This window comes from Osmerus mordax, chromosome 4 (assembly GCF_038355195.1).
Source record: "Osmerus mordax isolate fOsmMor3 chromosome 4, fOsmMor3.pri, whole genome shotgun sequence".
Lineage (NCBI taxonomy): Eukaryota > Metazoa > Chordata > Actinopteri > Osmeriformes > Osmeridae > Osmerus > Osmerus mordax.
In genome coordinates, this window is record NC_090053.1 from 7,443,608 (window position 1) to 7,470,083 (window position 26,476).

Below are 26,476 nucleotides of genomic sequence, written 5' to 3' on the forward strand. Positions count from 1 at the left end.
TACGGCCCATTATTTCTATAAAAGGAAATGGGTGAGAGAACGCAAAACCGCAGATTATGTCGCCCAGCTAGCCATGACCACGGGCTAAATGAGATCCTGTCTGTCGATATCTCCATGCGGACGTGCTGAGGCAGCACTCGCGCCCCGAACGGAGCGACGCGGCGCGGGTCGTAAGCAGGTGTGGAAGCTGAGGCGTGATTCTCGGAAAGAGTGTAGGGAGGGAGGGAGGGGGGGGGGTCATGAAAGATGAGACAAAGTGTTTTCGATTGCGACTGAGGGGTGATGAGAGTGGTTCCTGCTCACTAGGGTTACAGGGATACTCAACGAGGTTGCCATCGACTGCATGTAGATGCATCCATCTCTGAGAGGACAGGAGGCAAGAACGCCCCCCCAACCCCCATTTCCTTTCCTGTGCTGCAACTCCCCGCCCCCCCCCCACACACACACATTCCCAATCCTGTACTGTATGGAAAGATGCCATTAATCTTGATAAAGAAATCCCTGTTGTTTACCTCAATCCATCTCCCGTTCCCTCCGCCATCCTCCCTTCCTGTGGCGTTGTCAAGGTGGCGTGATGTCAACAGTGCGGTGCGGCGCAGTCTCGCTCTTCAGATAACCATCTGCTCTGCTTTTAAAAAACCCTGTCACAACAGCGGAGCTTAACTAACACAACCGTCGACACAGAACTAAAAGAATGGAGGCCTGTGTCCTATGTACGAAATATCATTTATTTGTTGACTTTAGACAGAAACAACTTCCCAGAAATGCTTAAAAAGCAATAGTTGTGACATCTGTTTTCAGAAAACATTTTCATTTTTATTATGTCAACTGCAAAAACATTGGCCCCCGAGGGCAAGTTACAAAAGACAATTGCACAGATCATAATGTGGGCGCACAATCATGAAGTCATAATCAAAACGTGTCGCATGATTTCAGCCATCGCATCAGTCCGATTCTGACAGCGCGATGATGACAGCTAAGGCAGAACAAAGGGAGAGAAAGTGTGGATAGAACGTCTGACTGAGTGTGGCAGTAGGAGGGGTGTGTTGCCTGGTCGGTTCTGTGTGCGCTGTGCAACACTGCAGTGTGTCCAGGGGTAATGAGCCATGACATCACAGAGAACGCTGATGAGGCAGGACTACTATCAGGCACAAGCATATTAAGGTGGGATATTCACCTAACATGGTCTCTGCAAGATCTGCAACATCAGGAGGTGTCAAAACACCAGTCTGGTGGGTAGAGGCTGCAAACACATGCTTTCATATGCGTGTCATGTCTGCCCACGCGTGCACACATGCACAGGCACACAGAAGACATTTAGGGTTGAGGACAATAAGAGGAGAGCGAGAGAGCAGGGCTGTGTTGAGTATCCACAATAAAACAAGGCACATTTTATTAGATTCATTTCCCTTTTCAGTATCTTACAGCTGCACACAACCTAGGAATTATGTCACTTGTCACATTCAGTTTGACTCTCTCTGCCTTTCTCTTTCAAGGCTGCTTGTCATAACAAAACACCACATATTACTGGACAGCATGATGTGTCACACTAAAGATTTCAGACTTTGTGTCTAACATCTGTGGGGTACAGGCACATTGCTTCTTACCCAGAGTCCTCTCTGAGCCAAGAAACTTAGTCAAGAATCAGATTGGCTGTGGAAATAATTGAGCCTGATGGTAATGGTTGCACAGAACCCGTGCACTTCAATTAAAAAAGAAGTTTTCCAGTAAGAAATTAAAAGTTTGGGAGTAAAAAAAAAAAAAAAGAATTGTCAGAGCCATCCATTTAGTCACACCAGCCTGTGCAAGCGAAGGTCACCCCAAAGTCAGCAGACATGAAGAAAAGACAGTGAAGAACGAGAAGGGAAGAGGAAAGAAAAAGAGAGGAGACACAGAAAAAGAGACAGAAAGAGAAGAAAAAGTAGATAGAAGAGAGATGAGAGAGGAAGACATGAGAGAGAGAGATGAGAGAAAAATGAAAGAGAGGAAAGACGGTATTATGCACAGATGTAGGAGGACCACACATGGAGGGTGGTTTGTGATTGGATGCCAGCCGAGGTCAGGGGGCGTGGTCCATCGAGGGTTCAGGTCCGTTCCTTCTGTAGTCACCAGGCAAACGAGGGTCTTGTCTCGGCTCCGGGATTCTGGGAAAAGAAAAACAAACAGAATTACATTTTTTTCTCTTAATTTGATTACAAGCGAGATTCCTAATAAAACACAAATGATCCAAAACTTATTTTAAATGTCATTATAGGAACCAAAGTACAATTTCAATTTCTCTGCTGTGCCTGTTCGTGCAAGTGGCTCTCCAGTGACATAGATAAAGTGATTGCCAAATTACCAAGGCCCATAGCAATCAGAGGCAGTCTGATGGATTCAATTTCACTGGGGACGGTCGGCACTAATCACAGCCTCTAATTGGACGACCTGAGAGGGGGACAGAGCCCCCCGCCCCCCAGGTTGACAGCCTCCTCCTCCTCTTCCTTTCATCCTTCACTCTCTCCCCGCTTTCAACTTTGTCAACTCTTCTATGCGTTCCCTCCACTCCACTAAACTTGGCTCTCCAACTTCGCCTGTGAGGCTGTCGAGAGGGGAAACCAGGGGTCTCCCTCGTCTCCATGGGAGATCTCCTCTCTCCTCCCCTGCTCTCCTCTCCGCCTCACCTCTCTCTTAATTCGGACTGCGGGAATAGTTCACTTTCCCTGTTGAAACCCAGCACGTCTTGGGTACACAGACACACGTTTTCAAGTGAAACCCTTTCACTGTGTTTTCACTCATGTCCGGTCGTGACGATCCATGTCCTGAGAGCAGGGCTATTCAGTGAAGCACACATCCACAACCAGAACAACACAGTGACCCCCTGTCTGAGGACAGGCCTCAGACACGGTTTGGAAGGAAAACCCCCAGAGTTGATATTTGTGTTTCATCTTTCATCTCCAGTCAAGCAGTTTCAGGCTAGCTGTTAGTATAATTATAAATATATTCAAATGCCATATAGTGCAGCCATCTCTATGGAGGCAAATTAACTATTTATATTCAGATGGTCTGTTCTGTTCTAAGCCCTGGGACACATGGGTGTAATAACTTATTTATTCCATCCGGAGGAGGAAGCCATTACTCTGTAGCGAGATGGCGCAGTGAGAGATCAGCTAAATGCCAGTAGGAGGGGAGAAACCCCCAATTCATCTAGACTCCTCCTCTCTCTGCCTCCCTCTGCATTTCTCATCTCTGTCTGCCTCCCTAGCTGAGTCCCCTCTGCTCTCTCTACGCTGTCTATGTCCTCTCTCTCTGCTGTATCCAACTGTCACTCTGCTCTTTCAAAAATCCGTGTTTATGTCTTAGCAAGCCTCTCTCTCCCTCTGCCTCTCTCTGCTCTCACCCCCAGAATCTGGCGTGGTAGGAGTGGTAGCAGGGCTGGGGGAGGTACTTCTGTACTGGAGACTTCCTGGGCTTTTACAGGTCATGACTTATTCATGAACTTTAATGTAGTCCATGTATCATTGATCAGGACCCATCATCCCCTCCTCCTGCCGGTGCCCGTGGCCTGGAGGCAGGGGGCACCCTGGGATGAGCGGCCCTCGGTAGCACACCCTCTCCGCCCCAAGGAGAGCTCCGGCATCCCTCTGGGATGGGTGGATGGATGGATGGATTGCAACTGTGTGTGTGGTTTCTGGATGGGGACCAGATGGAAACGTCTGACTGCCGTTCCTGAAATGATCCCACTGCCAGCAGTACATTCTGGACAAACTGTCAGCCCACGGAACAGCTAGAACGTAGGATCAGGCACAGGGATGCTGAATCAAACATTTTTTCTATTCCGCTTTTGGCCCGGGCCCCATTGTGCTCTCTGAGAGAGAGGGGGGAGGGAAGGGGAGAGAGAGAGAGAGAGAGGGGGCGGGGAGGGGGGAGAGAGAGAGAGAGAGGGGGCGGTGGTCCCTGATTGCGTTTGATTTCCCCACTCTCGGCACAGCAACCGCAGAGCCTCTAAGTCCTCATCCGGAAATGCTGCAATCACGCTCGTTGGCCCGCTCTCCCCCCTCTCGCCCTCGGCCTCTTAATCCTGCCTAGTTGCTGCGCAAACAATCAGGCCGCAGTACTTTGGATCTGCCGAAGGCAGAGGGGAGGAGGAGCCGAAGGGAAAGCAGGGTGAAGAGGACGGGTCGACACAGAGTCGTAGAGGAGGCGACACGGTCGTCGAGGAGCTGACACGGTCACGGAGGAGGTGACACCGTCGTAGAGGAGGCGAATGGAGAGGATGAGTTGATGAGAGAAACCCGCCATCCTCAGACTAGCTAAATAAAGACCTGTTTTGCATTTCCAAACAGCACTGGCACCATCTGGGCCTGCTGCATCACATTAGCCACCACACGCCAATACCTCAGCAGGAGTGGCACATTCAGGCCCTAATGAAAGAGGAGCCTTAATGATTATTGATAGAGCCCCGAGGACAGCTTGGCCACCGTGCTCTGCACCGAGCGCTGCACTTTGCTGCAACCTAATGGAGTAAAACCTGTGGAGCCTGAGGGGTGATTTAACTCTGCAGACTACCCCTCGAGAGAGACCCGGATCCAGATATGGAGGGAGGAGGAGAGAGGGAAGAGCCAAAAGGGGAGACAGAGACATCAAAAAAATTTGAATAAAAAAGCATTAGGGGGAATCTTGCGAAAAAGACAATCCAGGATATGATGGGTGATTTGACTGAGTAAAAGCTCGGCTGGATCGAACTGACCGTTGCCCTTCAGGGATCTCTAATCGCCTCTTGGTCGTACCGGCTGACTGCTTATCTTTCATCTTCCCGCTCTCCTCAGACAGGTGGACACTATACGTGACCCCTCCGCACACACACACACAAACGTTCCCTCATCCCTCCGTACCGCACTGATCCTGACAGGGAGGATGTGAGCAGCGGGCTCAGCATGATGAGAGGAGAGGGGCGGAAAAAGGACGGACAGAGGGAGAGAGGCGGGAAGGAAGGCAGAGAGGCAGGTAGGCAGGTAGAGAAGCAGACAGGGAGGGAGCGAGGGAGGGAGGTAGGCAGCGGATGGAGAAAGCGAGAAGAGGACAGACAGGAAGATGGAAAAGACCGCCTTCCTCCTTCTCCTGAGGTGTGATGAGGAAGTGAGGGAAGTCAGACAGGCGTGCGGCGCAGAGGAAGCAGCTGGAAGTGATAGTATGGAAATGAGGTGTTGTCGTCGAGGCTCGTCAACAACACAGGAGGCAGGGCGGCGCAAGCGACGACAGGAGAGGAGAGGGGTGGAATGCAGAGAGCGAGAGAGAGGAGTGCGTTCGTTCCTGACACCCGGACTCTTGACAACGGACAGGCACACAAGCAGGATCTGTTCTCTCAGATTACCAAGCTTGAGTCTCAGAAGAACTGAGGTTAGAGACGCACAAACACAACAACAGACACGTAGAGGACCAACATTTTAATAACCAGCTGAAACAAAGCCTGGAGGGACATCCACAACAACAGGACAGAAAGAAAAAAAAAATATTAAGGATAAATCAGAGAATTACTCTACATATTTCCCTAAACGTTCTCGACAACAAATCTTGTGACAGAGCCATTCGGAAACATAACACTCACAACTCTGGGTTAGGAGCATATTAAGTATTCAGAGCTGAATATTTGTTCCTGGCCAACAGCAAGTCCACATATTGAAAGCAAAGAGATGACTCCCTTTCAAATCCTGCTTGTCTTACAACCCTCCGGCTGATAAAACATATAAAACAATACCTCAACAACACATCAATTGAAGCAATATATTTCCAAGACCCTGAAAGACCGCCAGTTTAGAGATTTAAGGTTGCACGCAGACAGGGGCCGTGTGCACATACACAAGTGCACCGAATGAAATGTGATGTGCTGTAATGAGAAAGGGTTTATGGTATATCTGAGATCAGCTTTCCACCGCAGCTCATTCATCTGAGCAAGGCGCTGTTCGGTACGATCCCCCGCTGCCCCCCGGCCCCCCTGCTGCAAGCCCCCCCCCCCCCTAACACTCCAGCTCATGTTCATGCATGTTCATTATGTAAAACTGTCCATTATGAAATGCAGGAGGCCCAGCCAAGGAGGGACTGTGTGGTCCGCCCACTAGGTGCTGCATACATTACTCAGAGTGTTCCTCCGGCTACCAAGCACAATACAAGGTCGGTCAAGTGGAAGAGAACAATGTTCAGCCAATCACAAGAATCATGCAGGCTGGTGTGTGCTAATGTGTTGATGGGAGAGTGGGTGTGCGTGGGTGTGTGCTAATGTGGGTGTGTGTGTGCAAATGCGGGAGTGTGTGTTGGTCGTGTGAGGGTGTACGTGTGTGTGTGTTGCAGGAAGTATGTGTACAGAGGTGAATACAGTTATCCACCAGGAACGAATTTCTTGCTTACATGTGCTAAGTACCTGTGTTAATCATTCTCAAGAATGAACAAAGAGCCGTTCAGATAAGACCCTTAACTATGCTAAAGATTCTATCTTACACAGGCTCATTTAGTGCTTCTGCCCTCACTGTTGCCAAAGGGGGTAATGGAGGAATGAATAGACAACTGTTGCAGTAATGGTGTGCACGTAGGCCAGATAAATAAAAGGCTCATTAATTAAGAGCGCAAAATTCAAATCGGGGCCAAACATAAAGACACATCCCCGTGGCGACAAGCCTCCGGGAGGACTGCTGCTCCCGTAGCCACGGTGACGTAAGCAGCAGTCCTACCGTGGAGCCAGTGTCTGGCCAGATGTAAACAGAGGATAAACAATTACGCTGCACTCAGCACACCCAGCGTCTAGGCATGGGCGTCTGAATGCTCCGTCTGACCTCCCTGCCCCATTTCCTTGGAACAGCTATTAGTCAGCAATTAACATCTAATGAGCGTCTAGTAACGAGTCCAAAGGATGAAAGAGGGACGAGAGAAGGGTGAGAACAATTTCAAGAGAGAGGGAAAATGTGCATACGTGTGTGTGCGCGCGTACCTGCGTGTGTACATGTGAGAACGTGTGCGTGGATCCATGTGTGTCTGTGTGAATGTGTGTGTGTGTGCGTGTTGGATCTGCTGAAACAGAGGCCATTTGTTTCAGTCCTTTGACATTCCTCTTCTGCCGTGCCATGAGAAATGAAGCACATCCCAGTCTCCCGTCAGCGGTGTTGTCTACTCTGGCCCAGTGTGTTCCAGTAGGCCTGCAGAGAGCCAGGGGACAGCCTCTTGTAGCCTCACAATCCCTCACGTCCTGGCTGCTTTAGCTGGGTCTGTTTACCAGGCCCTCCCCTGGCTGTTGTGACAGATTTGGCACCCCTGTCACATGGTGACCGCAGGGCTGCGGCGTCCATAAGCACACACTCGGCATGGGAGAGGTTCACAGCCTAACGTGATGAGGGCAGAGGCCAGGCAGCGAACAGGCTGCTCTTGTGGAACTGGCGTGGGGTCAGGGAACGGTCAACAAGGGCTGCCGAACATTGTGAGACAATAAGCTCTAGCATGTGATGGAGTGACAAGAGAGGGCTTACATGGAGAGAGAGAGAGAGAGAGAGAGAGAGAGAGAGAGAGAGAGAGCGAGAGAGAGCGAGAGAGAAAGGAGAGATCAAGGGTACACTTTTTTTCTTGAAGGGCCCCATATTGATAAGAAAGATTGAATACTTATAAATTCAATATTTATAAAAAATATATAATTATAACAACTTTACCATTGACTGTGCTGCTGTTTTCTACCAGTGCTTTCTCTGTAATGAGATGTTGAGACCCAGTTCTCTCTGTGGTTAAGACACAGATTTAGTTTAGGCCCAGAAGTCTGACATCACTGCTGCGGAGAGGAAAGCTTTCCTGGAGCCTTTGTCATCTCTCCCAAGTGTCTCGAAAAACATCTCGACCTTAGAAGAGGAAAAGAAAAACAGGCCTTTTCTCCCTCAGCTTAAAAAGATGCATTATTACCGCAGCTTGCAGTCTATCTGAAACTTCCTTTCAAAGTTTCTTTCCTCAAGGCCAGGAGAGTTTAAAAAAAACACGCTGAGATAAACTTTTATCTATCCCTCTCGTCAACACTGGTGTGCTACCTGCTGAGAAAGCATATCAATAGCTTACTGATGATAAATAACCACTGGAGGCCTTCTGCACCCTTCAGTTCTCCCTCTATCCCACCCCCACAACAACCTCCTCCTCCCCCTCCGCCCTACCTCTCTTCCCTCCCTCACCCACTGTCCTCTCCACCTTCTCTCCCCCTTTTACCCCCGCCTCCCCCCGTTCTCCCCTCTCTTCTGTCCCTACAGGAGCCATCAATCCCGGCCCATTTGGAGGGAACTCCTCCTGGGCATATTTGCATACCCAGTCATGTGATGTTGTGTGAGCGACGGGCTCGTTCCAGGCTCAGCCAGCCGTTACCCAGAGTGACAGGCTACGCCGGCGCCCACACACAGGCAGACTGGCACAGCTACGCCCTCAACCCCCCCCCCACCCCCCCCACCCCCCCACCCCCCCCCCCCTCTCCACCACCACACCACCCACTCCCAGACTGCTCAGCCGGGGCTCCATCTCCATGGGACGGTTGCCCAGGTGCCCGGGCAAGCTGTCCTGGAAAGTTTCAGAGCAGACGCCTCGACGCTACGTCTGGGAGCCGCCGCTGATATGGAAATGGATTTCTCCACTCCTCAGTCAGATACGGAGGAATGTCAGAGGCACATATGGCCACGTACAGGGAAGGAGAGATGGAGAGATGGAGAGAGAGAGAGAAAGAGAGCTGGAGAACAGCCTGGCTATTAGGCAAAGCCGTCTGTCATACCGCTCTCGCCATCCCAACTGTCATTTATGCCCTGGGTCTGAAGGACATGCGCAAAAATACCGAGATGTGCCCACGCGCATGCACACACACACACACACACGAAGACAGAGCCAGACCTTCAGCCTTAGGACATCAGTATCCTTGGTACTCCTGACATCACACATGGATAACTCTTCAGTTTAAATACAGTACAAATCCCTTCAGACCTACAAGTGCATGACCCGTTATCTACACTCAACAGCTCCATGAGAAACAACTGGTGTCCTGAAAGAGTACAACACAACATATTAGGCTATATATACAGAGCAAGACTAGACTAGACCAGGCTGTCTCAGTGGGGATGTTGAGTATCTGCAGCAGCAATAACAGTATTGGGAGCAGAACAGAAACAGTGGGGAGCTCGACAGCTCCCCGGTGCTGGCTGACTAATAAACTTTTATGTGTACTAATGCATGTTATAAAACGTCTATCAAAAAAGCTTGCCAACTCCTGGGGGTAACACTATATTTTATCATAGTTAAGGATAGCAGAGCCTGTTCCCTGTTTTGGGAAATGCTGTCTTCCGTCCATTTGATTGTTGACTGTTGTTTGAAGCTCTCCAAGACCCACTCTGCCTGTCCAGCGTCTGGCCAATCAGGGAGCTGTCTGTCCATTGCCTGTCCAATCAAGGAGATGTATCTCGGGCCTAGATGGGGCAGCTTGCCCCAAAACAACCCAGACGTCCGCTCACAGCAACCAAAACAACAACCCACCGATAAGAAGAAGGAAAACTCAAACAGTTGACGGAGGAAAAAAAAGAAGGGTCATTAAATATTCAGTGGAACACCTCCGCTACAATCCCCCCCCCCCCACAAAAAAAAAAAAAAAAAACGAGCGAAAAAGGTGGTTGTGGGAGGAAAAGGAGGTGGGGGGAGAGACGTAACGTGCATGCTAACTCCGGCGCAGACTAGGTTAATTAGATACTGCCTCCATTCCACACAGACTTCAAATTCCTCTCAAGGTTGTCTTCGCTGTCTAGAATACTGATGCTGAGGGAGGGGGGGGGGAGGCTCCCGATGCCACCACAACACATAAACGGACGGGCAGCCAGAGCCTGTGCCGAGGCTGCTGAATTAAACATACCCCTGACAACCTTCACACTGTCCTGCTGTCCTGAGACACGGAGGGATGGACAGGGGGACGGGGGGGGGGCGGCTGTCTGGCAGTGACCACCTCGGTGTCTAAGACCGTGAACCGTCTTGCTGGGGTGTCGTGGCAGCCTTATCTCTGCGCGCGTGCGGTGGGGTGTGTCGTGGCTGTCTGAGGGAGAGTGCGTGTGCACGTTTGTGCGTGTGTGTGCGTTGCGCGGAGCTGGGAGATGATGCCCTGTGATTGGACGCTGACGATGTGGCTCTCCTACCTCGATGCTGACAGTTGCGACCCAGGGCCTGTGGTTGATAAGGCCTTGATTCATCACCCTGTGTGCAGCTCAACAGTATCCAGCCCTGGCATCTCCTCCCACAAAACACCAGAACCCCCGCCCCCCATGTGTGTGTGTTTGTCTGTGACACAAACACTATTAACACACAGAAGCAAACACACCATGCTATGTACATGGCCTGAGCAAGCATAGCGAGGGATTTCATGACTTTTTCCAAGTCAGGATTGTGTGCAAAATACATTTTAGATGTATATTGTAGTGTGTGAGGGTGCTGGAGTGGTAGCCTGGCTCTGCCCTCCTACGTAAATCAGCTCAATTTTATTTTTGCTTCTGTACATAGGTCTGGCCATGAGGTACGGAAGTCAGATTTTTCAGGTTGATTTTCTACCGGCGAATCAGCGAACAGAGGGAGTGGCTGAGAACGATGACGTTGATGTTGTGCGCTAGTTTGTGTTGTAGTTCCGTAATGGCGGCGGAGAAAGATGCGAGCAAAGCCATTCGGCCATTCCCGTTGTGGCAACGCTGCCGAATATCCAACAGCTAAAGACGGAGCAAGAACAAGTTTTGCTGAGTTTTGTTGGTGGCCATGATGTTGTGGCCCTCCTCCCCACGGGGTTCGGGAACAGTTTGATTTTCCAGCTACGGCAGCTAGCTCTGTTACAGTAGTGGTGAAGGAGCTGGCTAAGGCGAACGCTAGCGATTGGTTATGGCAGATCAGACTGGCTCTGGGCAGATCCAATAGTTTTAAACTTCAACAGAATACCCACCTACAAGGGAGTCAACGCTTGTCAATGGAGCGAGGCCAGACTCTCTGTACAAATGCAATGTACGAGAGTCTGGTTAGGACCAGGCTACTGGAGTGGAGGAAGGAACAACTAACGTCCCCTCGTGGTCCCCAGTCCCCCAAAGGAGTGTAAACAAGTCCGGCTCCTTATAGAGCACCGGGGCAGGGTATCTGTGTGTCAGGGTATCTGTTCTGATAGGAGCAGCCTAACGTCTCAGCTCTGCGGACACCGATCTGGTGCTGTACGAGGGCTTTGTGTACCACAGTGTGTACCATGAAGTCCGTCCCCATCCACCTTGCTCCCCCTTCCTCAGCCAGACCGCTGAAGCGCTGGAGCATCTCATCACCATGGAAACAAAGAGACGAGTTCCAGGCGTGCGATGGAGAGAGAGAGAGAGAGAGACGAGACGAGAGCGCAACAGCACAGCGCATTGGTGCTCCACACCCCTCGGACCTGCCACTGAGGACTGTCTGTGTATCAATTTCAAGTGCTTTCTTGGCATGTTGAGAGATTAGAAAAATGTTTGCCAAAGCAGATGTACTGTCGAGGACACACACATACGGACATATTATATAAACACACACATACACACAGGACGTGTATAGATGTGCTGTCTGTCTGGGTCTCTCTCCTTGTGTACACTCTCTCCAATTCTCTTTTTGTCTGCTTCTTTCTCCGTTTCTCTCACATGCACACCGCACAACATCACACTTTTTTCTTTCTCCATCTCACTTGTATAACCCCCCCCCCCCCCCTCTATCTTTTTCTCCCCCAAACACAGACATGTTATCTGCATCACAGCTCTCTACCACAGTAGCAGTCCCTAATTAACACATTTGTATTCATCACACGTCATTTTTCCTTTTCTCTTCACCCGAGGTGGGGTGGTGTGGTTTCGCTGGTGGGGGGAGGGGGGGGGCGGTGGTATTTGGATGACGGGGTCGCGGGGGGGGGGGGGGGGGGGTGACAGCATGGTGATTACCCCCCCCCGCCGGAGGACAGGACGGCCGGAGAGGGACGAGGGAGGCGAGGGAGACGAGCAGGACTTAACAAGCAGGCGGGGAGCTGAAGAGGGAGGAGACTGGGAACAGGAGGGAACGTGGAGACCCGGCAGGAACACGTGGGCCCGCCGCCTGCCAAACCCCGCTCCGGTACACGCCGGGGATGGGAGGGGCGGCCAATCCAAGCGGATAAGCCCCTCGGTCGGTGCGTCACCTCAGGGCTCTCCTGTGCCCGTATATCAACCCACGCAAGGTCATCAAGGTCGTCTGACTGAACTGCACTGAAGCAGATGTAACACGATGAGAAACGCAGGGCTCAAATAGCAAAGTGTTTATCCCCGGGAGCACCGGGGAAGTTTGCCGCCAGACTCTTAAGTTATCGTTGTTGTCCTATGAACCGGGGGCTCCTGAAATATTATTCAGTTCACTTCCTCCCATTGCTCATTACATTACATTTAGTCATTTAGCAGACGCTCTTATCCAGAGTGACTTACAGTAAGTACAGGGACATTCCCCCGAGGCAAGTAGGGTGAAGTGCCTTGCCCAAGGACACAACGTCATGTGGCACGGCCGGGAATCGAACCGGCGACCTTCTGGTTACTAGCCTGATTCTCTAACCGCTCAGCCACCTGACTCCCTCATTCTCTCTCCTTCTGAATACCTCAGCGCACAGAAAGCTTATTCCCCCTTTCACCTCCCCGTTCAGCTCTCCTCTGTTCTGCTTTAAACGTTATCTCACTTTCTTTAACAGGGAACTTCAATAAATATGAATATTTAATGCCTAATCCTGTAGCTCCCCTTGTTAGATTGTTAAATCTCCTCTGCGGGCCGCTTTTCAATGTCAGCAGAAAATCGGGAAATCGCTGCTTTTCAGAATGGCGAGAGCAGACTTCGAATGCTTCTTATAAAAATGCCTGTACAGTAACTACGCACAGGCACACAATCTAATCCCCACCCCACATCCTACACACATTTATAAGCCGTTATTTATAAGGCGAGTGTATCAAAGCCTCGACACAAACAGCTGTCGGATGCTGGCAACATTAGGGTACTCGGGCACTTGTGATGATTCTCCTCTACTACCCTGTTCTCTGGGGTCATGGGCAGCACAGGTCAGTACTCTTCCAGCTTCACAGCGAATCAATAATAGCAGAGGAAGCCAGCCACAGTCAAGGCTCTGTACATAGTCTTCAGAGGCTACTGGGATCCCTCAACAATACACCGGTAAAAGCACAAGCAAAATGTGTGTGTGTGTGTGGGGGGGGGGGGGGGGGGGGACACCAACAGAAAGGGAGATGGCGCTTTAGAAAACCATTTTTGAAAAGAACACTGTAAAATGTGTTCCATATGAAATCTAGATGGATTGACAACACTTCATGAATCCCCCTTTGGGAACATTCTGGTGTTTCCGCATCAGACAGACAGGTGAAAGACAGATATAATAAGTACATTCAAAAAAACGATGGACAAACAATAAACATTTAATATACCCAATATAAATAAATGTAGTAAAAGCATTTTTATATGAAACCACAGTATGCAAGGTCAGTACCACTGACCTGTAACCTGTGAGAGTACTGGGCTGATCTGGGTAGATAGGTCTGAGTGGTTTTAGGATTCCAAGTCCTTATAGCACCTTGAAGGGCTTCATCACAAAACCTTCATATTCTATTCATATTCTATCCAGAACCTTCTTGAGGGGGTTATTCTATAGTAAGAGGGCCAAGGAGAAGACAGAGGCCCTGGGTTTAGCATGAATCCTCTGGTGAATCGCTGCTATCAGGCGCCTCTGTCCGGAGTGTGATCTACTGGGTTCTGTCGCTCCTTGTGTGAAAAAACACAACGCAGTCTGATCCATCTTCCATCCTGACATTCAATATGCCATCATTTGGCATCCTCACCCCGCCACACCATACATCTCTGAAAGTCTGGTTATCTACAAGCTTTCATCTCACAAACCACTCCCCGCACAAGCATCTCACAGCCCAGAACTCCTCTTCGGAACACAACTGTTGCTATGGTTACCCTAACATTAAATTATGATGGTTATCAGAAGCTTTTGTTGTGGTAAAATTACCTTTTTTTGTATTCCAGTGAATACAGATAGATAGAAACTACCATTAGTCAACAACTGAAGCAGTGTGTAAAAGGAAAAAGCACACTCACACACACACACACACACACACAAAACAATTGATATTTTGATTGGCATACATTTCTCAAAAGCTTGGCATGTACAGTTTTTTTCATATGCCGTGTCTGGCATGTGAGGTTTTCAATGAATAATTCATGCACAGCTGTGTCATCATTAAGGAGGCATCATATGACTGTTTAAGAGTGTGTGTCCTTGTCTATGCATGGATGGGTGTGTGCTGCTTTCTTTTACACGCTTTTCCTTCCTGACAAATGGTAGCTTTTTATCACTTGGTGTTTGTTTGGTGTTAGTGTGTGTGCGTGCGTGTGCATGCATGTGTGTGCGTGTGCGTGTGTGGCATATGGTAGGAAAATTGAATCATTTACGGTCACCCATTACAGCAAAACGTTGGCATGCACACGCACGTGCACACACTCACACCAAGCACACAAACACGCCACACATGCATGCACACGCACGTGCACACACTCACACCAAGCACACAAACACGCCACACATGCATGCACATACACATGCACACATGAATGGACACACACCGAAGCGCGCTGATGTCTAATATCCTGCATTATTAAGTGTGGAAATGTTGATTCTACTACATAGAATTACGCACACACACACGCACACAGGACTAGAGGACTCGAGCACCTCTTTTCTCCCTAGGGATCTTAAATATTTCATTAGAGGAAACCCAGTCCGCTCCCTCCATCGCAGTCATCCTGTGTCCTCTCCCACCACTCCCTCCTCCCCTCCCCCCCCTCTCCCTCCTCCCCCCCCCCCCCCTCTCCCACCACTCCCTCCTCCCCTCCCTCCTTCCTTCTCCCCTCTGCCCTGCTCCCCCTCTCCCACCACTCCCTCCTCCGCTCCCTCCTCCCCTCCCCCATGCTCCCCCTCTCCCACCACTCCCTTCTCCCCTCCGCCCTACTCCCCCTCTCCCACCACTCCCTCCTCCCCTCCCCCATGCTCCCCCTCTCCCACCACTCCCTCCTCCCCTCCCCCCTGCTCCCCCTCTCCCACCACTCCCTCCTCCCCTGCTCCCCCTCTCCCTCCTCCCCTCCCCCCCCTCTCCCACCACTCCCTCCTCCCCTACCCCCTGATCACCCTCTCCCACCACTCCCTCCTCCCCTCCCTCCTCCCCTCCCTCCCTCCCTCCTCCCCTCCCATCCCCCCCTGCTCCCCCTCTCCCCCCCGATAGCTCGATCCAGCTGCGTGACCCTCTGAAGGGCAGCAAGCTCAAATTCAGCCCAGGCATCACTCACGCCGGTCCTTCCCAACTGGACGGCTCTCCTCCGCTCACACTGCAGTGTGGACTGGCCACCACCAGAGGGGCGCCAGAGAGCACTTCCTCGTTCCCACTCTCTCATCAGCGGGAGGCGCAGGAATTAAGTCCTGTGTTTACATAGGGCTGAGAGTGTGGTGCTAGAGCTTCTCATATCACTAGTCTCTAATTGAAATGACTCTGTCATGACGTCCACTTTGTGATAAATAAAGAATGTGTGTCTGCTTGTGCGGCAGTGTTTGAGTTTGTGCACGCGAATGTTTTTCAATGTGTGTTCGTCATCCGTGTCTGTGTGTGTGTATCTGTTGGGTCTAAGGCCTAATAAACTAGATGAGAAGTCGTTTGTGTGTGTGTGTGGGTGTGTGTGTTATTTCTCTGTGTGTGCTATTTCTGTGTGTGCGTATGTTATTTCTGTGTGAGCGTGGTATTTCTGTGTGTGTGTTATTTCTGTGTGTGTGTTATTTCTGTGTGTGGGTGTTATTTCTGTGTGTGTGTGTTCTTTCTCTGTGTGTGTGTGTGTTCTTTCTGTGTGTGTGTTATTTCTGTGTGTGTGTGTGTTATTTCTGTGTGTGTGTGTTCTTTCTCTGTGTGTGTGTTATTTCTGTGTGTGTGTTATTTCTGTGTGTGTGTGTTCTTTCTCTGTGTGTGTGTTCTTTCTGTGTGTGTGTGTTCTTTCTCTGTGTGTGTGTTCTTTCTCTGTGTGTGTGTTCTTTCTGTGTGTGTGTGTTCTTTCTGTGTGTGTGTGTGTGTTCTTTCTGTGTGTGTGTGTGCTTTCTCTGTGTGTCTGTTCTTTCTGTGTGTGTGTGTTCTTTCTGTGTGTGTGTGTTCTTTCTGTGTGTGTGGCAGAGTAGATGAGTGGGCACAGGCTCTGGAGGCAGCAGCAGGAGGAGCTGAGTGATTGCAGAAGTGGATCGAAGGAGCCGCTCTGCTAATTCAAAACCAGACTCCCAGCTGAGCCTGATCATATTAGTGTGATTACAGAGCATGGTTTATATGCTCGGCTAGCCTCCGCAGCTAAGGACACTTTTTAGTACATCACAGCTCTCGAACAGTACTCAAAGAGGTTATTTACTATTGGGGTGGTCTCTCGACTGTGACAGTGCCATAGCAAAATAATTAGGGCGGGACCCTCTCTGACTGGCCTCTATGGGAGAGGAGCACTCTGCCATTGGTGTCTATGGGAGAGGGACTCTCTGTCGTTGGTCTGTGCAGACCTGTGCCCTCTCTACCTTGGGCTGTATGGAAAGGAGGTCCTGCCTCCTTTGACCTGCATTATCGAGGGTTCCCAGTGAATGGTGTCGTCTCTGACGTGACAGATGCTGTAGAGAAGGAGGAAGGCAGTAAGAGAGAAGTGCATGGTGACCTAGTAGTGAATACTACACTGACACTGTGGGCAGTAAGAGAGAAGTGCATGGTGACATAGTGGTGAATACTACACTGACACTGTGGGCAGTAAGAGAGAAGTGCATGGTGACCTAGTAGTGAATACTACACTGACACTTTGGGCAGTAAGAGAGAAGTGCATGGTGACATAGTGGTGAATACTACACTGACACTGTGGGCAGTAAGAGAGAAGTGCATGGTGACCTAATAGTGAATACTACACTGACACTGTGGGCAGTAAGAGAGAAGTGCATGGTGACCTAATAGTGAATACTACACTGACACTGTGGGCAGTAAGAGAGAAGTGCATGGTGACCTAGTAGTGAATACTACACTGACACTGTGGGCAGTAAGAGAGAAGTGCATGGTGACCTAGTAGTGAATACTACACTGACACTGTGGGCAGTAAGAGAGAAGTGCATGGTGACCTAGTAGTGAATACTACACTGACACTGTGGAGGTTGCCTCTGCTCCTCTATCGGCTCTAATAGGTTTTTGGACAGTTTTGTCTCTGAGCATTAACTGTTTTCTTTTCTCTCGGTCTGTTGAATGAAGTCATTCCTGGCCTAAAGACACTCCTGATACAGATGGGAAAAATGCCAGAGAGAGATAGAAAAAAAGTGTGAGTGAGAGACTCAGAGACTGTGTGTGTGTGTGTGTGTGTGTGTGTGTGTGTGTGTGAGAGAGAGAGAGAGAGAGAGAGAGAGAGAGAGAGAAGAGACACACACACAAAGACACAAACCAATAAACTGAGATAAAAGAGAAGGTGGTTGATAAGGAAGGTCTGTCTGCAGCCAAAGAATACAGAGCCAATTCCATCTGGCAGACAAGCCAGCTCTCTCCTCCTCCCCCCCCCAATACTGGGAGAGGCCTCTTTCTTTAAGGACTTCCAGGCATGGCTTCACCCTGCTACACACACCCCAGACACAATGGACCAGGACAGGCTGGCCTGCGAGAACTCACCCTGGGCTGGGTCTTTTACCTTCTGTCCATTCTGAACGACATACACACAACCCAGCACACGCACACACTATAAACACGCTCACTGAACACACACGCACATGCATATACGTACCCGTTTAAAGTTCTCTCCCCTACTTTCTCGCTCGCTTCAAGTGTCTCTCCTTTTTCTCTCTCTCTCTCCTTCTCCCTCCCCCTTTGTTTGTCTCTCCATCCCTACCCCCCTCTCTCTATGCCCTAGTACCTCTCTCTCTCTCTCTCTCTCTCTCTCTCTCTCATTGATTAGTGGCCTTTCTGCTTTCTGGCCTCAAACGCACATGGCCTTCTAATCAGAAGAAGTGGATCTCTCAGGCAGACCGAGTAAAACCAAATCAATGGAGGAATGTGGGTATGTGTGTGTGTGTGTGTGTGTGAGAGTGTGTGTAGGAAAGTGGGTCTCTGTGCAGTGTGTAGGAAAGTGTGTACGTTTAAAACTGTGGGTATGTGTGTGTAGTGTGTGTATAGGAAAGTGGGTCTGTGAGTATGAAAGTGGGTGCGTGGGTCTGTGGTGTGTGTAGCGTGTGGGTTCGAATGTGGATCTGTGTATGTAGTGCGTATGTAGCAATGTGGGTCTGTGTGTGTTTGTGTGTGTGTGTCTGTGTGTACAAGCAAAACTCCTCTAAAGGTCCCATGACCTGCTTTTATATAGGCCTTAGTGGTCCCCTAATACTGTATCTGAAAGATCTTTCCCGAAATTCAGCCTTGGTGCAGAATTACAGCCACTACGAGCAGAATTACAGCCACGACGAGCAGTCCCAGGAGCTTTCCTTAGTATGTGCCATTTCTGTGTCTGTAGCTTTTTAATGCTACGAGGAAGAAAGAGGCGGGGCTATCTGCCATGCTTCCGTCGTTTGCAAGCCATGATGTAGGAAAAGATGACATCGCAATCGCACGGTCGTAGTTCATTTTCTGATTGGTGGGACAGATTCTCTGGGCGGGCAAAGCAGAGAAAGGGGAGGTAACCTCTCCTCTTACGACGACATAAGAGGACCATTTTCAAATCGGAGCGTTTGAGCTTTTATTTATTTTATTACCTCGGCTTGGTTTACACCTATCAACGTTTCTAGCAACTGGGGGACCAAAGGCAGGCTAGGGGAACTCATATTAATGTTAAATAACCTCTTAAAGTGAAATGTTCATGTCATGGGACCTTTAAGGCTGTATCATGTAACTAGTAGTAAGAATACTACTAGTGATTTCCTTGAGAACAAGAGAAAAGGCCGACAGCACACACACTCAGCACTGGCAGGTTTATAGAGAGGCTGCAGGACGGAGATTAGATCCTGATGATTAGTACTGTTCTGATGGGTTTCTTTGGAGTCTGGCAGACACTCGCCCAGACTGGAGCTGTGGCATTTAACAAGACACATCAATGAAAAACTCCATTGTTATTTAAAATGACAAATTCAAGGTTATAGTCAGGGGAAGGGGAGGACAAACTGAGGAGACTGGGATGAGGTGGGATTGAAGTTTGGGGTAAGACTGAATCTTGGATGAGGTAGGGTTGGGTCTCGGAGAGTGTGGGGTTGGTCCTAGGACTAGGATGAGGTGGGTCTGGGTCTTGGATAGATAAGGTTTGGGGCGGAGAATAGAGGTGGTGGTTGGGGCTGGGACTAGGATGGGCTGGGACTAGGATGGGGTGTGGCTGCAACTGGGATAGAGGTGGGATTGCGGCTTGGACTATTATAGAGATGGGGCTGGGACTAGGATCGAGGTGGTGCTGGTCCTTGGACTAGGATGGGGCGAGGCTGGAACTAGGATAGGGATGGGGCTGACAATAAGATTGGGTAGTAGAAATAGCAGAGATGCATAGCTGATTCTGTTCAGTAAGCACTTCTCAGGGCTAGATCTCATTACACTTTACCCCAAACATATCTCCCTCGGTGTCTGTAAATCAGTCTCTCTCTCTCATAATGTTTCTATCTCTACCTCTCTCCATCTATTTCTCGCCTCTTTCCTCTTTCCGATTTATAACATTTACATACATTCCATTTACAATTCCCCTGTACTCTCTCATCTCCCCTCCCCCCCCCTCTTCCCCCATCTCCCTCACTCAACCTGGACTCTATAACCCTATATATAGCAGTAACCCCCCACACCCTTCACCCCTTCCTTCACTGTTCAGCCTCCATTATGACTTCATTAGGTTTTATGCCAGCCATTACCCAGTCTTTAGCCAGCGTGCCGGGAGAAGAGAGCAGGGGGAAGAAAGCAGGAGGCTGGGATAGATTCTGCACCCACTGCGTTTTATGACTGGAGATGAAGAAAAGCCAAGATGGGGAGGGCCTGGCGGGCGAGTGCTGCATGTGTGTGTGTGTGTGTGTGTGTGTGCGTGTATATGGGTCTGTGTCTGTGTCTGCATGTCCGTGTGGGGGTCTGTGTGTGTGTGTGCATCTGCATGTGTGTGTATGTCTGTGTGTGTGTGTGTGAGAGTGTGGGGAGGGCGTTGACCTTGACCAAGGGCAGGTCGCTCCCATCCTGGGCTCTGAAGCCAGAGCCATCTGCTCCAGTGTACTGGCATCAGCATTATCTATGGCAGGCCCATCCCTAACGGCCTGGGACGCTGGTGCCACTGTGGGTCTGGACAGAACTAGACTAGACATGACTGGGCAGGACGAGACAGGGCTGTGCTCGGCTGGACGGGTCTGGGGTCGGCTCGCAGCTAAAACCTACCGAAACCACTGGGAGGGCCATCCTGTATGTCACAAGATAAAGATGACCACTTATTTTAATTGACCTGAGAATATACTGTAGACAATCCATCAAATGGCCCACTGCAATATACATATAAATGAACTTTCCCATCTAATATATTACTTTAAGAAACAATCTTCGGTGAAAAGCAATAAAGCTGACACTGTCACTGATACAGTTTGTCAACACAACCACACCAGCATATCTGAGTGTCTAAATATTTACCTGTCTTTAAACTATAATGTCTCATGTTGTTATAGAAAAAGTAATATTTCTCTAGTAATCTCTTTTTCAAGCCGAGAATGACATTTACCAACTGGAGACATTCAGAGTCGCCAGACTTTGTGGGTTTTGTGTGTGTCTGTGTGTGTGTGCGTGCGTGCGAGCGAGAGAGAGTAATAAGACAACAGAAGGAATATATGCCAGGTAGTGAGAGAGAGAGTGTGTGTGTGTCTGTGTGTGTGTGTGTGTGCGCGTGCGTGGGTTTAGAAGAAGGAGGCAGACTGAGATGAAGGCCACAGACACACAGCAGGGGGTGATGAAAGGGATGTGCTCTGAATGAGTGTTACTGGATCAATACGAGTGTGACTGGATGAGGAAGATTTCACTGACGGTCTTACACCAACCAATGGACAGACACACAGACAAAGACATACAGATAGACAGGCAAGCAGACAGGCAGACAAGCAGGAAGTCGAAAGAGATTTTTTTTTTTAAACAGACAAACAGGTAGACTGACAGGCAGACAGAAATGCTCATTCTGATTGGACTGTTACCTGAAGTACAGCAGTAACTAAACCACCATGCTCTACCTGAGGGCTGGAGTTCACCCTGATAATCGCACAACACACACACACACACACACTGTCCAATGAGTCACTCCGCCCCGGGCCTGTGCCTGCATGCCCTCTGATAGGAGCAGGCAGCGCGTCACCTCAGCGATGGTGCGATTCCCGCGGCCACTGAAATGAGGGCCACTAATTGCTTGGCTGGGCCATCGACGTGACACGCATGTGCCCAGATACTAAGTTAAGATACACATTGTTAGGGGTGTAAGAGAGTGAGAGTAGGTGTGTGTGTGTATGCGTGGGCTTGTGTGGCTGTGTTTTGGTGTGTGCTCAACCGTGCTAGTTGCATGCTGATCCTCACAGCTCTGACTGTTTTAACAGTCTGGGCTCAACTGGGAGCTATAAAAGGCCTGGGTATGAATCATGGGGGCATCTTACCTTTGCCTGGCCTCAATGTCGTTCTGGAAAACACAAACAGGAAATAGAGAGTGAGGTTCAAATACGGAGCCACACACACATTAACTAGCATGTTTACATCTTCCGGCAAACCTCCTTCAAGCGGAGTGCATCGCATTTGCTGTACTTTATCAAGAGCTCCGTTATCAGGCTCTCGGTGTCTATCAATATCCCTGTCCTCTTTCTTTTCCCCTACTTCTGCTGTCGGTGACAATTTCCCCTGTCGCGCTCCATAGTCCTCCTGTCTATTAGCAAACCAGAAACGTGTTTCCTTCACATGGGAACCCCCTCCCGCGCTGTGTTCCAGAGTGTTCCACAGTACAGAGTGACTGTCAGGGTGAAGGCAGTGTGTCTGAAGCCAGCGGAGCGACAGGATGGCGGTGACTGCCTCGGGAGAGAGGGCCACGAGAGGATGAGAGCAGGAGGAAGAGAAGAGGAAAGACCTGACGAGACGCCCTGCTCCCGACCGACGCTAATTAGCGCCGGCAGTAGCTTCGTTTTGGGGGAGAACAAGAGAGAAGCTGGTTCAGGTGGGAGTCTCTGAGGGGCACTTAGTGTCAGTCAGCAATCCCACCGGGACATTAGGCTCATCAAAACGCCCTCACTAAAGTGAACAGGGCCGGTCCTTCCACAAGACCAGGAACTTGCATGCGCCTCTGATAATGCAGCAAAAGTAAGTGCGGTACAAGTGCTCATTATTTTGCGGCGTTGCCCTCCACCACCCCAGCCTCCACCCGTGGTTCTGAAGGATATCTAAGCCCTCTGATACTGATGTTGAGACTCAAGTTAGGTTTCTCATGAAGGTCATGATGCAGAACCATACCACCAAAGAGACTGAGTATCCTCTCAAACTCTACTCTCTCACTAACCATTACCTTGGTCCAATGACGGAACCCACTAGAGCTGTTATGACAAACACATGCCAATGCTTCCTCAACAGGCGAGGACTCTTTTCTCTCACTTGAACACAAAGTGGGCTAAGAGGGTGTAATGTGTACAAAGCCCAGGCTGCATTTGGGCTGCAGTAACATAATGGGAACTGCTTTGTGTGTGTGTGTGTGTGTGTGTGTGTGTGGGGGGGGGGGGGGGGGGGGGGGGGTGCTTAACTACATGCTACACTATGAAGCTGTAGAATGAGAATGTTCTGTGATAAACCCAGGCTGGACTAGGGCGGCAGGTAACATGGACGGGACTGTGTGTGTGTGTGTGTGTGTGTGTGTGGGGGGGGGGTGCTTAACTACATGCTACACTATGAAGCTGTAGAATGAGAATGTTCGTGATAAACCCAGGCTGGACTAGGGCGGCAGGTAACATGGACGGGACTGTGTGTGTGTGTGTGTGTGTGTCGAGGGGAGGCCGGTGACAGAGAGGCTAGCTGCTCTGGTTGTGGTCCGGACAGACAGGCTCATTAACCGGGGGGAGACGGTCTCCCTCCGCCCCCTGCTGCTCCCTCTGACCTGGGTCAGGACCGGGTCAGGACCTGGCTAGCACCGGGTCGGATCAGAGGCGAGCTAATGACAGGCTAATGAATGATCATCCGTTGTCTCGGGGCCAGGGGCTCCGGTAACTTACACATCGATGAGCCTACCGCCTGTGTTCGCTGTCCACATGCATTTCCTGATGCGGGCCGGACTCACGCACACACTTCCATATGAAACAGGGTACTGGAGCATATGAGTGGGTCAGTGTGCATGACTGTATTTCTGTATGTGGGGGGGAGGCGGAGCCGGGCTATCATACCAATGACTGTGTGTTTTGGAAGTTGTCAATAGTGTGACTAATTGTACAATTACATAGGTGAATGTTTATTTTGTTTTAAGGGTATACATCACAATCACTTCATTGGCTATTACGAAGAAGTAGCACAGAAATTTGTTTTTTTGTGATGTGTGTGTGTGTGTGTGTGAGAGAGATTGACAGAGAAAGATAGTGTGTGTCTGCCACTGACAGATCACAGATCTGTGCTCGGCAATCACAAAGGACTGTGATTGGTTGGTAAACACAACGAGTGCCGGTGCGGCTGTCAACCTATCAGAGCTCTCTATTGATTCACTGACAGATCAGCCGATTACTGGGTGCTATGGGCCTCAGTGCATTACCGTAATAAATGTACACAGCAGTCGGTAAGCATGATTATCATCTTTCTCTCAAATACCAGGGTTTTAGGAACCAAGCCTTAGGACCCATGAGTGGAGTACAAGAAATCGTTTGGAGACATTCGATATAGTATTTGTTTTGATTTCACATGGGAATGCACCAGGTCAGAAGACAGCTGTGTGGAATGAGACAGGTATGTGAATACTCCTCACAATGCAGGACAGCTTGACTGGTCTACTTGCATTAGAAAATGATGGGATTATGATTATAATGGCATGGTGGGTAGAGAGGGGGGAAGAATGTCTTTATCCACTAGAAAGTATAGGTGGGAAGATGCATTTTAGCCGCTGTGAATCCCTTTTCTCCGGTCGTAAACTGGCTTTAGCTGCATCACTATTGTCCTGGGAGCTGCTCACTGGAATTTGTTTCTGTCCGATCCTGGAGTTGCTTCTTAAAAAAAAAAAAAAAAAAAAAAACACCTGGAGAGAAGATTGAACCTGGCCCGCAAGTGCAGGGCCAGAACTGAAGCGTCTGGGTAATGTGATTTCACTGTGCTCCAGAAACGCTGGATCTCTCTTTGAATATCCACAAGCTATCCGTATTTCTCTCCTCTCCAGGCATAAACACTGTATATATGCCTGCTTACATTTACTGAAAGCCCTCTCAATCTGTCCTCCTCCTACCCTCGGTACACACACACACACACACACACACACACACCTTGCACGGCGAGCATTACTCACCCGCTACTGAGTAACGTCAGAGAACAAACTGGTCCACCATCAGCATTCAATTACGGCCCTAATGAACTTGGCCCACGACGGGCCCATTCCTCACCCAGAAAAGCAATCTGGAGCTGGGCTATGGCCATTACTAAAGCGCCCCTGTCTCCGTCCCCCACCCGGGAGGTAGGAGTGTGTTGACTCTAGAGTGGTGCAAGTGACAAATGGCCCAGAGGGATCTTTTAATTTGGGCTGCTGTAAATAAGAAGAGACTGAGCTGAGGAGAAAGGAAGGAACGTGAGAAAAGGAGGGGTGAGAAAAAGAGAGATCGAGATACGAAGAGATGAGGAAGGAAGAAAGCGTGAGATCGAGTGCGATTGAGAGAGAGAAAGAGAGAGAGAGACAGTCTAGTTGTGGTGTGAGTGAGTGAGTGAGTGAGTGGGTGGGTGCATGCTTGGGTTGCACAGCTTGTGTACGTGCACTGCTCTCTCCTGCGCGCGTGTGACAACACGTGAGCGAGGAGGAAGGTGTGTGAGAAGCTGACCTTGACAGATACTGTAGAAGGTAGAGTCTATCCAGCCGCTGTGTGTATACACAGGCTGGAACTGGCATGCAGCCAGAGGGTAAACATAGCTCCACTTAAGCCCCTCACCCTTCAATGGAACACATGTTGATCTATGATTTCGGACTGAGGAGAACTGGAACCCCTTCATGTCACAACCCCTCTCTTAATGAGAATAACACCTTTTAGCTCCTATGAACGCCTGGTGCCTATGCAGTGTGCATGTGCGTCTGAAAGGGGCAGGGGGGGTCTCACCATGGGTCTGTGCCCGGGGCCTGGGGCTCCGGCAAGGGCCGCCGCTCCAACTCCGGCCCCAGGCTGCTTCTCGGCCTGGTCGAGCTGCCCCAGCTGCTGGGTGATGCAGGCCATCTCCTCTTGCAGGCGCTCGGTGTGGACGGAGATCTCGGCGATCTTCTCGGCGGCGGCGGCTGTGAGGAAGGCCTCCTTCAGGTCCACCAGGTGCAGGGTCCTCTTCTCCTCCAGGCGCACCAGCCTGTGGAGCTCGTCAAACTGGCCGTTCACGTAGGCCTCCAGCTGCTCCGTCGACATCTAGGTTGGGGAAGGAGAGAGTCATGTTGTTTTTTTTGGGGGGGGAACATGAAAATTATTTATTTCGGGCCTGTGAAGCCCATTGAATTCAAACAGAGAGGCAGAAAGAGAAAGAAGAGAGGAAAGGAGAGAGAGTGAGAGAGAGAGAGAGAGAGAGAGAGAGAGAGAGAGAGAGAGAGAGAGAGGAGCTGGAGATTTGAGCTCCTGCATATGCAGGAGGTCAAAATGTTAAAGAGGATGACAGAGGACTGACGGACGTCAGGGCTTATTACTGGCACGGCAGATGAACATGGCGGAGCTGCCCTTGCAAGACATGAAGGACTTCGATACAGAGCTAAAACAGAGAGCGGAGAGGAGGAGTATTAATGTGGATGGAAAACAAAGGAAAGCAAAAAGGATAAGATAAAACACTACCAAAGGTTAGAGAGACGGAAGGAGAGGCCGTAGACCGACATTTAAATGAGAGGTGGAGACAGGAGAGAGGGAGGAAGTAGGAAAGGCTAGATTCTCCGTTTATTTTTGCTTTCCTTCAACGGCCTGTTCACGAGAGCATCATTCTGACGAGACTGCCGTCCTGCTCTGTGTCGTGTCATCGTGTGGCACACAGTCTCCCCTCCGGAGTCCGACGCCTCGGCCTGGCGTCTCGTCTGCAGATAGAGACCTCAGAGAGGCTGTCTACCACGGCGAGCCATCTGTTTAGCTTTCAGGGCGATTGAACGGCTCGCCGCGGTTCTCTTTTAATTCATTTCCAAGCCCCCCCACGAGGCGCTCTTTAGCTACGACTCATTAGAATGCGTCTCCTCGCCGGGCGCGCCACCTGCCCCTCTTCAC

At 50.0% G+C, this 26,476-nt stretch overlaps 1 protein-coding gene across 1 annotated transcript in view; it reads right to left on the reverse strand.

Moving 5' to 3' along the window:
* Positions 1 to 707: 707 nt before the first annotated feature.
* Positions 708 to 26,476, reverse strand: part of trim44 (tripartite motif containing 44) — a 31,322-nt gene continuing 5,553 nt past the window's right edge. The window contains exons 5-7 of the mRNA XM_067235328.1: positions 25,352 to 25,645; positions 21,698 to 21,720; positions 708 to 2,144 (exon numbers count right to left, since the gene is read on the reverse strand). Of these exons, the coding sequence (XP_067091429.1) occupies positions 2,060 to 2,144; positions 21,698 to 21,720; positions 25,352 to 25,645 (402 nt within the window). The 3' untranslated portion in view covers positions 708 to 2,059. The remainder of the gene's footprint in view (positions 2,145 to 21,697; positions 21,721 to 25,351; positions 25,646 to 26,476) is intronic.